The following is an 11,930-nucleotide window of genomic DNA, read 5'->3' on the forward strand; positions in this document are numbered from 1 at the left end:
AAGATAATAACGTCTCTCGTTCGCATTTCTGTTAAAATTCAATGCACAACATTACACAGTCAGAAAGATGAGGAACTCGTGAAAATTGTATGCATATATCTCGTATATGTACAACTACAATAGTCTCATTGAGTCACAGACTCATTTACAAGAGAGACCTGATTTAAACAAACAAACACAAAAAGAAAAAGACGAGATACAACAATAAACATTCATACAGTATAAAAGCCTATAAAATGAAAAGTAAATAAAAGAAGTAGTATGAAACAATATAAAAAAATGCTACATTATAAAACAGTGTAAATTACTAAAAACGGGAACATTGATTTTTGCACTGAACTTAACAGTTGTTTAAAATCCCTTGGGGAGGTCCAAGCCGAGAGCTTCAGATCATTTACAAGATGCTTCAGGATACAGGAGCAGATTAAGGAGTCGTTTACATATTTTGAATGAAACCGCAGCTTTTCTTTTGCGGTTCGGCTGTTTATTTACACGACACCAGCCCCCGCTCTCTCTGACTCCGGAGGTTTTTCAACCCAGGTCTTGAGTGGAGATTTTCTGGGGAATCTCCCACAGAGGTGCTAAATCACATGTGCACTACAGGCGTATATTTCACGCATGCGTGGACCAATGGCATATTTCTATTAACAATGGCACCAGAGTATAACATACCGCTTTCTGTGCTATGACTGATAGAATATATTTTGAGTCACGTAGTTAATCTATGCTAGAATGTAGCTGCTGTGACCAACATCTGTGTTGGAAAAGACACCAGTCGGATCAAGTTCGAAATCACTGAACGAGCTTGTTGAGGCAGACGTATATTTCACGCGTCACGCTGGACTATAACATAATAAATGTGTTAAATAATAATGGTAACAATAATAAACAGTATTCCTGTTAGTGGTGGGAGATGTAATGAAGCTATCTGGACATTATGTAATTCAAGTTATGTGATTTAAACTTTGTTGATAATGTGAAACATATTATGTGCTATTAAAGTTGTTAATGAAGACGTCAGGTTTAATTTCTTTTTAATTCAACACCACACTGTATGTCACACAAACACTGATAATAAACTGAACACACTATTAAAGACACATGAACCAAACTGTAAACTGAACTGGACCCTTCCTCTGCTGTCATCCTGTATACTGGTGCCATGTTGTTTATCTGGCTTGTACAGGCTGCCACTGCTTTGCTTAATGCACCTTAAAACATTGAATGGGTTAAATAAAAGAACTGAGAGGGATTTCAAGTAAATAGTTGATCCAGCATTTCTCTCTTCGATGCCCTCCTTCACTGCCGAGGTGTATGCTCGTATGGAATCGGTCCGGCTCTGTTGGGATGGCAGCTTCTCCTCTCAGAAAAAAAACAACCTCAGTTGGTTTTTGTGTAACCAAACAACACAAGCTAACATTGTCAAGAACGTGGATTTACCTGCTGCAGCATGGCTCGATGGCTACTGATTACCACGGAGTAGAAAGTCCGACATCATCCTCGTCAGTGCTGGTTTGCTCAGAGACCCGTGTGGAGCTGTTAGATGAAGCGGTCCCGCTTGGCTTGAAATCCGTCGACTCGTATTCAAAATCCGGCTTAAGTTTTTTTGTTACTGCGCTTTCGGCCCAGAGGAAAGACCTTACCGACAGCTGTCCCAGGCAGCGCACATGCACATTAGGTGAATGTACAAAAATCACAGTGCCACCTAATGACCTGGCATGGTAATTACAGCAGACTCGGGGTGGGGGTTGTGCAGTTACAGCCATCCATCCATTATCTTTACCCGCTTCCAAATGCAGCCGTGTCAACGAAGAATTTTTACCCAAATCAACATCTGAAAAACTCTGCATTCCCCCGCCCGTGTCTGTGTACATGGGGCCTAAGAGGAAGCCCTTTTGCCAAATTCGGTCCTATTTGGTCAAATTGTTAACCAAAGTTCAGACAAACTGAAGAATAAGCAACAAATGCTAATAAGTTCTTCACTAGTTCTGAATGTATGTCTCTATTGATTTTAATCTCAAAGACAACAAACTTGGTTTAAAGAACATCTTTGTGGAGTGTTTTGTTCAACACACTAAACATTTTGTGGTTTCATGGATGGCCTAACACAAAAAGCTTGACTGTCTGGTGCACTGTTTTAAAAACTTAACCAGAACAAAATAAAAAAAATACCAACCTGATTGTGCATCGCAAAGTATCTGTGGATGTAAAAAAAAAAGCACAGAGTCAGAAACAGATTTCAACCAGTTTGCTGTGAGCATGAATTGATCCCAAATGCAACAAAAGGTGACGAGTACCAACAATATTTATGCAGAAATTTTCACTAAAATTATTTTTTTAAACTTGTTTTTCTAATGCATATTATAAAAGATCCAATATGTAATTTTCTGTATATAATATATATTGTGTTTATTTTATTTACTGAAAACTGATTGTTTTTTTGTAAACTTACATTTCCTCCGATCCCCAGTCCACTAAGGAGCAACAAGACGTGCAGACCTGATGACATCTGTGCAAACATTAGAGTTATTGACAGTTCAGACAGAACCTTGGAGACAAAATAATTCAATCTGCAATATGAATAATTAATAATGAAATGAGTTTTAAATGGACTGTCACTAAAAGTTTAAATGTTCTAATACAGTAGAAACAATGAATTTGGCTTTTGTTGTTTTTGTTTACGTTAACTTCATTTTAACACCAATGCTTTATAATTATAGTCTTGTTAATATTATTTTACAACGGATAAACATAATCAGGCCTAGACAGACTTTTTTCTTTCTGTACTGATGAAGAAAAACAGTCAGATTTCACCTTGTTGTGATGGTTGGTCCAAGCAGCAGTAGCAGCAGCAGCAGCAGCAGTAGCAGCAGCAGCAGCAGCAGCAGTAGCACTTGATGAAAGAAGGATGCCTTTGAAAAGTGGACACAGTGCTTTTATACCTTTACGGTGTGGGTGAACATGTTAGACAACTGATGGCATGTTATGAGATGTGTTGTTTGTCTGTCCGCACCCAGCAGATCGGTGTAGCTGATAATATTGGAGTGGAACTTCTGGTTTAGTTTTCCATGAAAGAGTTTAGTTGAACTTTTCTGAGAACGGGGTCATGATTTTCATCTGGATGTTGGAAGAAAAAAAAAAGACCCTCTATTCATCTTACTCAAAGAAGCCGCACTCGATGACAGGAGAACATTTTTAACCAGTTTTACTTGCAAGGACAGATTTTCACAACAAGTTGCACAGAAATACAGAAGGTATGCACATGAAGCCCAGAAACAAGAATTTGCCACGGGCAGTGTGCGAGGCTTGTTTTTATATGCTTATCAGCTCTCCCAGCTCACAGACAGACTGGCATCCTTGGACTGCCAGTTGTGCCTGCAATATCAAATCAGCTCCTCATCCAGCTCTCTGAGAGAGAAAATAACTCAAACACATGGTTCATGGGCAGTTAACATTAAAAACATCCATAAACCTTGACCAAATTTTCCCACCACTAGATATTACAACAATTTTGCCTGTTTGAGCATTCTGGGCTGCTTTTCTTGTGTCCACAAACCACAATGCCCTTAACATGTATTTACTGTTTTTAGTCTACTGCAGGAAAAAAAAAAACTCCTCTCCTAAAAGAACATATCAGCACAAGCATGGTCCATGGTACGCTTGCGGTACTGAGGATGCTGAATGTATAAGACCTCTGGGAGTTGAGTAAACCTTTGCACTGACTAGATGTACTAATCTTTTGGTCTAAAACATTCAGCATGAATGAACTATTTGGGTTTCATATTTATTACCGACGGAGGATCTTTAATGATGCACAGCAACATTTTGTTGAGAGAGAGAGATAAAAATATATCACTAAACTAAGTTAATTCATCCAGTTACAGAAACAGTTACATTTGTGAAAAGGTGAGATGGTTTTGAAGATTTATAATGTGATGAAAAGATGACATCCAGTCTATGTGCCCACCTGGTTGCAGGATTACCATATTTTCTGGCATATAAGTCGCAGTTTTTTGCATAGAATTGTCAGTCCTGCGACATATGCGCCGAAGCAACTTGTATACGTTTTTTTTTCATATTCATAACTCAATTTTTGACTGATGCTTTAAATTTCAAAGAACTGCAACTGCGAGTCCGCCCATGCATGCTCGTTTCACTCAGCTGGTGGAGGCGGAGGAACGCCGGAGAGCTAGTGGCTCTGGCTACAACGGATGGATGGGATGGTGCCATGCCACCCAGGCGAAATGAAGCTGTTTTGATCATTAAAGTGCATTTAATAAGGAAAAGTTAAACGGAGACAACCCTTTACTATAATGTCAAGCAAACAAATAATTATTTTTAAATGTTAATCTTGTTAAATTTCAAAGAACTGCAACAGCGAGTCCTCCTGTGCGTACAAGCTTCACTCAGCTGGTGCAGGTGGAGGAACGCTGGAGAGCTAGCGGCTCCGACCAAGATGGATGAATGGGGCCATGCCGCCCAGGCAAAATGAAGCTGTTTTGACATCTGTTTCGTTAAATAAACACATAGTAAATGCGACGGGTCAGTGGTGACGCATTATAAACTTATACGCTGAAACAACTTATATACATATATATATATATATATATATATATATATAGTATAGTATATATTTCTTCTTCATTATGCTTTTTTGACTGATGCGACTTATACTCCGGAGCTGGAAAATATGGTAAACATCACAAACAGGATTTTCACTTAGGGATATTTGATGCAACTGTGCATACACTGTAAAATATCTAACCATGAAAATAATCTTTAAATTATTTCATCATGTTTTGAAAACTATACAGAGCAGATGTTTGTCACGCACTCTTTATGTTGAGCTCCACATCAACCCAGCTGAGTTCTGCTACACGTCTCTTTTGGCTCATTTCATTTCTGAAAACTCTTCTGTGTGGGATGTGGCCAGTCCAGATGTGATTTATGAATGGCCGGAGGTAGCTTAAAGATAAACTGGTTTGTGCAACCATTTCAGGGAATTGTTTTGTGAAGAGCATTGTGTAAACAAGTCAGGATCTAAAAACACCAGATACTTCAAAAAGTGGTCCGGTTACAAGAGGGCAGAACTCCAACAAGTGCAATACTTTGTCAAATGAAAAGTGCTGTTAAGCCCTTCACACTTAATGATGATGCTACTACAGTTTCTCAATCTTGTGAAAAGTCATAACTCACCTGCTGGATTAAAGCTGTTTGCTGGTTGGTCTGAACAAATATTGGTTCAAACAGATGGACCCAGATGTTGGGTCAGAGATGAACTGTCACATTTTTTCACAGACTGCTTTGTTAATACATTTAGTTTGCACTAGTCAGCCAGTTTGGGCAGTGCAGTGGCACAGTTAGTAGAGCTGCCACCACTCAGCAAGCAGGTTGCCTCGGTTCAAATCCCAGCCAGAGGCCTTTCTGGGTGGAGTTTGCATGTTCTCTTCATGCATGCGTGGGTTTTCCCCAGGTACTCCAGTTTCTTTCCACAGACCAAAAACATGCATGTTAGACTGATTGATAACTCTAAATTGTCCCTAGGTGTGAGTGAGAGAGTGAGTGTTTGTCTCTAAATGAATGTGACTGTGATTGATTTGCAACCTGTCCAGGGTGTTCCCCGCCTCTAGCTCAGTGATGGCTGGATATGGACACCAGTGACCCCCACGACCCAAAAAGGATGAAGCAGGTAAATATAATGGATGGATGGATGGTCTGTCAGTTTGAACTTCTAAAATAATATTAGTGGATGCTAATAGCTGTCAGCACCAGCAAGCTAGCAAGAACACAGATTTTGGGTTGTTGTTTTTAGTTCAACCTTTTAGCAGCTGTAACTCAACAAAAAGCTCATTTCACCTCATTTTATTGGGGGTAGAAACCTTAATCCAGTATGTTGGTCAAATTGATAACCTGCTGATGTAAAACCACCCAGTTTTGGCTTGGTCCAAATTTTACCCAGCACTGACCTCTAAAGTGGATTATTTTTAACTTAACTGGTTTGTTTGTGTACACGTAAACATACATTTTTATGTTGATGGTGATGTAAATGGAGGTGTCTAATGCTTGTCGGGTTTTTTTAATTTTTTTATTTCTTACTCAGAAGAGCTTCCTGGCAGTTTTCAGTATCACACATTGCATACGTTGCAAGTTAAGAGAGGAAGAACTGTCAGAGGAAAGCTTTGAGTTTACTTTTTTCCTTTCCTCCTATATAAAGTACACCTGTCATTCTGTGTCCATTTCTACTTCCTGTCCTGTCAAACCCAGCCGGTCGAAGCAGATGGCTGTTCGTCCTGAGCCTGGTTCTGCTGAAGGTTTTCTTAATGTTAGGAGGAAGTTTGTTCTTTCCACTGTCGCCTTGTGCTTGCTCAGGATGGGAGACTGCAACGAAGTGAAGATTCATCCAATCTTTATTTATGCAGGTTAATCCCATTGAGCCTTGGGGACTCATTTACAAAAGAGACCTGATTTTAACAGAGTGATGACAACAATGGATAACAAAGACAACAATAGTCAATCATAAAGGATGCATACAAATTAAGAATAACAAGTGAAAATAAAATGTTTAAAAAAAAACGTAACAAAAACACAGCTCGGTGTAAGGCCATGTAGAAAACTAAAAACAGGAAAATGTCTGCTTTGGTTTTTGCCATGAACTTAGCAGATGTTTGAAGTCAGTTAAAGAGGTCAAGGCCGAGAGCTTCAGATCTTTTGCCACGTTCAGTTTGCACTGAGGGAACACTGCAGGTAATAATGTCCTGAGAGTGAATGCTTGTAGCTGCACTCAGAGACATGTAGGAGGAGATGTATGAAGGCAGCAGACCAAGAAGAGATTTAAAGATGAAAATGTACCAGTGGGAGAGTCTGCGTGAAGTTAACGATGTCCAGTTGACCAGTGAGTACAGGGTGCAATGGTTTCAGCACAATCTGCTGGCTTTCTTAGATAGATTAAATTCGATTCAGTTCAGTGAAGTGCCACATCACAACAGAAGTTGTCTCAGGGCACTGTACAAAAACATTCATATACTGGTACATAAAAAGTCAGTTAGTAAATTGGCTTTTTATGTATGTGAATTTGAATACAAATGGCACAATTTGAATATGAGGGCAGCAATGCATCTCTGAAAAGTTGCTTCAAGAGCAACTAAAGGCTTCATCAGTAAGAGGTATGAATCAGAAACAACCAGAAATGGTGCAGCTTCTGAGCGTCACAGTTTCTCCATGGACAAGTGAAATGAATCCAAGTGCAGATCCCATTGGTGAGTAAAAAGGCTTGTTTTATAAACCAGAAAATGCAGGACCTATAGGGAAAGACACCAGCCTCAATCAACTTGAATTAATCACAAAACAGCAACATCTGGGGACAGAAGGTAGGAACAGTTGTGCAGCATGCAACACCTCGGAAACAACACAGGGATGAGAAAACCTGGAAATTTATTTAACCCTGGAAAAAAAGAGCAACAATAAATACAAACAAAACAAATATAACAGTTAAATTAAGCAGAACACCACTTAATCTCACTTAATGGGATTATCAAGTTCCACCAGACTAGAAAATGTCATCACCATTTTTTGATTGTTCGTTTTAGTTCTTTCACACACCAAGCAACAGGGTTTTTTTTGGTCTGCATTATACAGTACTTAAAAAAATCAGTCTTTTCATTGATTTTTTTAAAAAACATACAAAAAACAAAAAAGAAGATAAAAAGACAAAGCATAGAACAAACCCCACCCACCACCCCTTCCCTCCCACACTTGATCAGCCACACACAAACAAATGAATTAACTAGGCACTGACATGTTTTCTACGTACAACATGAAAGGCTGCCAAGTTTCCCAAAATCTTTTAACAGAACCCTTCATGGGTATATCTGATTTTTTCTAAACCTATACGATACATCACTTTTCTCATCCAGTGAACATATGCTGGGGGGTGTGGGTTCTTCCAATTGCATAAACCAAGTCTTCTGGCCAGAAGAAAGCCAAAAGCAATACATCCTTCTCGTACTTGCTGAAGGATGTATCCACAGGGATTACCCTAAACAGTGAGATGAATGGTGATGGGTGTACTGTTTTGCCACATATCCCAGAGAAGGTGTCAAAAATAGATTACCAAAAGGTTTGCAGTTTGGGACAGGTCCAGAATATATGCAAAAGTGTAGCTGGAGTTTGTTTACATGGTTACATGCAGGGTCCAGGTCGGTTTTGATCTTGAACAGCTTGTCTTTGGAACAGTGCAGCCAATGCAACGCCTTGAATTGAATTACAGCATGTCTCAGACAGATTGAGGATGAGTAAATGTTCTTAATGATCTTTCACCAGATTGAGTCTGATGTAGATTCATTCAAGTTGGTTTCCCACTTCAGTTTAAGTGAGTCTAAACTGGCCTCATGGTGTCAACTGAGCAGTGTATAGATCTTCAAAGGGCCCCTTTAGTATCAGACCTGCACTCCAAAATCTTAACTGCAAAATGTTTAGAGGGGTACAAAGGAAAACAATCAGAGTTAGACCTCACAAAATGTCTCAGGTGAAAATATCTGAAAAAACTGTGACTTTGGACTTCTGTACCAGCTGCTCAAAAGAGGCAATTTATCATCAGCATAGAGATTATATTGTGAACACCAAAGTCCATGCTCAATAATCCTGGTATAAAATCTAACAATTTTCAGTCAGGTCATCAAGACGGTTTCTTTTTTGTTGTTGTGCTGAGACGTTTCGCCTTCCATCCAGAAGGCTTCATCAGTCTGAGGAAACACCAAACAAAACTGCTTCTCGCCCAACAGCTTACTCCAAAGTGGAAAAAAAAAAAAAACAGTTACGTTGGTGCTAAGATGGTCTCTGGGGCACGCCCTCTCCTTCAGTGCCCTCATCTTATTTTATGTGACTTCAGAGCTGACTCGACCTTCACTCCAGAGCCCGGCGAGGGCGGGGCCGACGCACCTCCTGTTCCACCTGTTGTGGCGGCTTTACCATGGTCCGAGGCCATGCGGGCAGAGACCCCGTTGTTTTAGATTATTTTAAATTAGAGGCCATATTACAGCTCTGTCGAGTCAATCCTGCAACGACACCAATCTCAGCAGAAGAATCCATCACAGAGGCAGCGAGAATATAATTATAAAAGGCAGTTTGCAGGCAGGGCTGATGGGAGTTTAGCAGAACGCTGCTTAACAATCTGTGGCCATCTTGCACTCCCTGCATCATACAATACTTTTATTGCAAAATATCCTCTGCACCTTATATTGCTATGTAGTAACAAAGCAGGCTACCTTGAGAAATGTACCAGGCAATAGGGAACAACAACACATCTTACTTACACCTCCATCTTACTTACACCTCCATCTTACTTACACCTCCATCTTACTTACACCTCCTTTTCTCCAGGTACTCCAGTTTCCTCCTACAGATGAAAAACATGCATGTTAGACTGATTGGTAACTCTAAATTATCCGTGAGAGAGTGAATGGTTGTTTGTGTTGTTTGTCTCTATGTGTCCCTGTGATGGACTGGAGACATGTCCAGGGCGTTCCCTGACTCTAGCACAGTGACTGCTGGACATGGACACCAGTGACCCCTGCAACAAAAAGAGAAAGAAGCAAATACAGATATGTATGGATGGAAGGATGGATGAAAACATTTTTCACTGCTGTTACTAAAAGTGTGTTAAACACATCTGCGACTGGCAGGGTTTTTTTTTTATTATTATTTTTTTTTACTTTGCCCCAAGTCCATTTTTTTGTGTATTATTTAATGTCTGTAAGATTTTATGAAAATGTGGTGCAATTTAATATAAGACCTGTTTATGTGTGTAAATTTTTGTCAGGTAGTAAAGAATCATTCTCACTATATCTGACATCGGATTATTCCTTTACATTACTCTAGACTGCATTTAATCTTAATGCACTGAATCAAAATTCAAGTTTATTTTCACTGTATTATGGATAGAAAGCTGAATCATATATTGTTAAAGGTTGAATCATATATATCTATTATTGCTGCTCATATATCTTTCATGAATTTAATTATTGGTGTTGTATACAGATGCATATCGTATCTGTCACATACCATAAAAGCATAACCCAAGTATTTATACATACTGTAAATATGGTAAAAAAAATAATTTTAACCTTCTTCTTGTTTTGACTTTTTGTTCCAAGATTTTTTTTTAACACATGATTTTATTTATTTGATGTTGGTATTAAAAAAACACATCAAATGACACAATAAATGCTCCATAACATGTGGATGATCCTTGAAAAAGCAGGTCTGAGCTAACATCATAACCACTAACATAGTACCCACGTGGCCTCAGTGGAGTTTTAGGCTTCATTAAGAAAAGCCCAGCCATGTTGGCCTTGCTTCATAGTACACGCCTCTAGACGTAAATTAATGAGCATCTTAAGCTGTTTTCTTATGTGAGCGGCAGCCTTGAAATTTGTTAGCTGTTTTTCAAAAGAACTTTGATAGTAAATGAGAGAAACTTTGATAGTGAATGTGAAAGCAAGAATAAATTATAGCCTGAAGGGACTTTCATAGAACTGCACTGTAGAACATAGGTGTCTGCAACATTTAGTACAATGATTTGTTCTTGCTGAGAGGTTTTCCAGCCATCTCTTTGGTAACTGCTCTGGAAAATGATTGGGACCATGAATGCATCGAGCAGGTAAACCTGCAGAGGATTCACAGAGTAAGTGTGGATCCCCTTTCTGCACCTGAATGTACAGAATGTGAAGACGACACAAAGCACGGCTGTATTCAGTAAGTAGAAAGCTTGCCTTTCATTCCTGCCAGGCAGCAAATAAAACCTCATAATATAATTATATGCTATTTGATAAAGAGGAACAAAGTTGGTTTATTTGTGGATGCACTGAAAAATAAATACAGCTAGAAGAAATCTGTTGTTTTTACTCTTCAAAGTGCTATATATCATCTCTGTGACTCACTGATCCTTCGTGTGACAGCCAGATGACATCTACAGAAAATATAATATCTCAAACTAATGTTTTTAGATCACACAGCATAACTCATAGTCTGTGACAGGAAAAACAGCCCTATGCTTCAGCATTACTCACTGGGATATGATTGGCCTCATGTAAATGAATAAAAATATAAACAAAGTCAATCCTAATCTTCAGAACTCTGTCCTCTCTGGGACTGCCCTTCAGAGCAACGCTTGCATGTTTAGCCTCATCCTTTCATAATTTTCTCACTACTGATTTATTTCCTGTCACATTCAGAATGGCTTTCACCCACATGCACAGTTCTGCCCATAAAATTCAACCTTACAGGCCAATAGAGGCCAATATGTAAACATTGTTCAAGTTATTCTACTAAAAAATGATGTTTTTAATGAGCAGAACACTTCCACAATAATCAGATGCAGTAACAATAAGAACTGCTTGTACATTTAAAATCCATCATAAGCTCCTTTTTTCTTTTCCCCCCTTGTTAACGGCTATCTCCCTATCTCATCATCATCATCATCATCGCTCAGCCCCTGATTCATCCATGCATGCAGTCAGTGCCTCTTTTATCATGTTGAAGCACAGAGGCTGAAAGCTAATTAATGAGGCTCTGACTTAATGCTCGATCTGCCAGGATTTATATGTCATGTGAGCACCAGCCGGTGGTTGGACAGCACATTAGAGGAAACACATATTACAGCATCCAGGCCTTCTCATCTCCAGCTACTCATCTTGTGCGCCTCGTGGTCTTATGTTACCTCCATCTGTCCCTCATGACTCGTCTTCTCTCATTAGGCATCCTCCCTTCACACCACCCCATATGCAAAAAGGTCCAATGTTTCTATAAAAACATAATAATAAAAATAAGCAGTATGCCAGTGTCCTCCGTTACTGAGGGATTTGAATAGTGAATGTTTGTAGTTTTCTAGGTGAGTGTTTTTCTGGACTGGAATTGATCAGGGAATGTAAGTA

General features: G+C 39.2%; 1 protein-coding gene and 1 long non-coding RNA gene across 2 annotated transcripts in view; both read right to left on the bottom strand.

Annotated features, from left to right (window-relative positions):
* The window catches only part of LOC119411137, a 3,373-nt gene extending 890 nt beyond the window's left edge, over window positions 1–2,483 (bottom strand). Inside the window, exons 1-2 of the long non-coding RNA XR_005186875.1 lie at window positions 2,453–2,483; window positions 2,177–2,198 (exon numbers count right to left, since the gene is read on the bottom strand). This is a non-coding gene — a long non-coding RNA (uncharacterized LOC119411137). The remainder of the gene's footprint in view (window positions 1–2,176; window positions 2,199–2,452) is intronic.
* The window catches only part of LOC119411554 (galactose-specific lectin nattectin-like), a 12,391-nt gene extending 3,408 nt beyond the window's left edge, over window positions 1–8,983 (bottom strand). Inside the window, exon 1 of the mRNA XM_037678509.1 lies at window positions 8,968–8,983. Coding sequence (XP_037534437.1) covers window positions 8,968–8,983 — 16 coding nt within the window. The remainder of the gene's footprint in view (window positions 1–8,967) is intronic.
* Between the last annotated feature and the right edge of the window lie 2,947 nt (window positions 8,984–11,930).

This window comes from Nematolebias whitei, chromosome 6 (genome assembly GCF_014905685.2).
Source record: "Nematolebias whitei isolate Nwh7 chromosome 6, NemWhi1, whole genome shotgun sequence".
Lineage (NCBI taxonomy): Eukaryota > Metazoa > Chordata > Actinopteri > Cyprinodontiformes > Rivulidae > Nematolebias > Nematolebias whitei.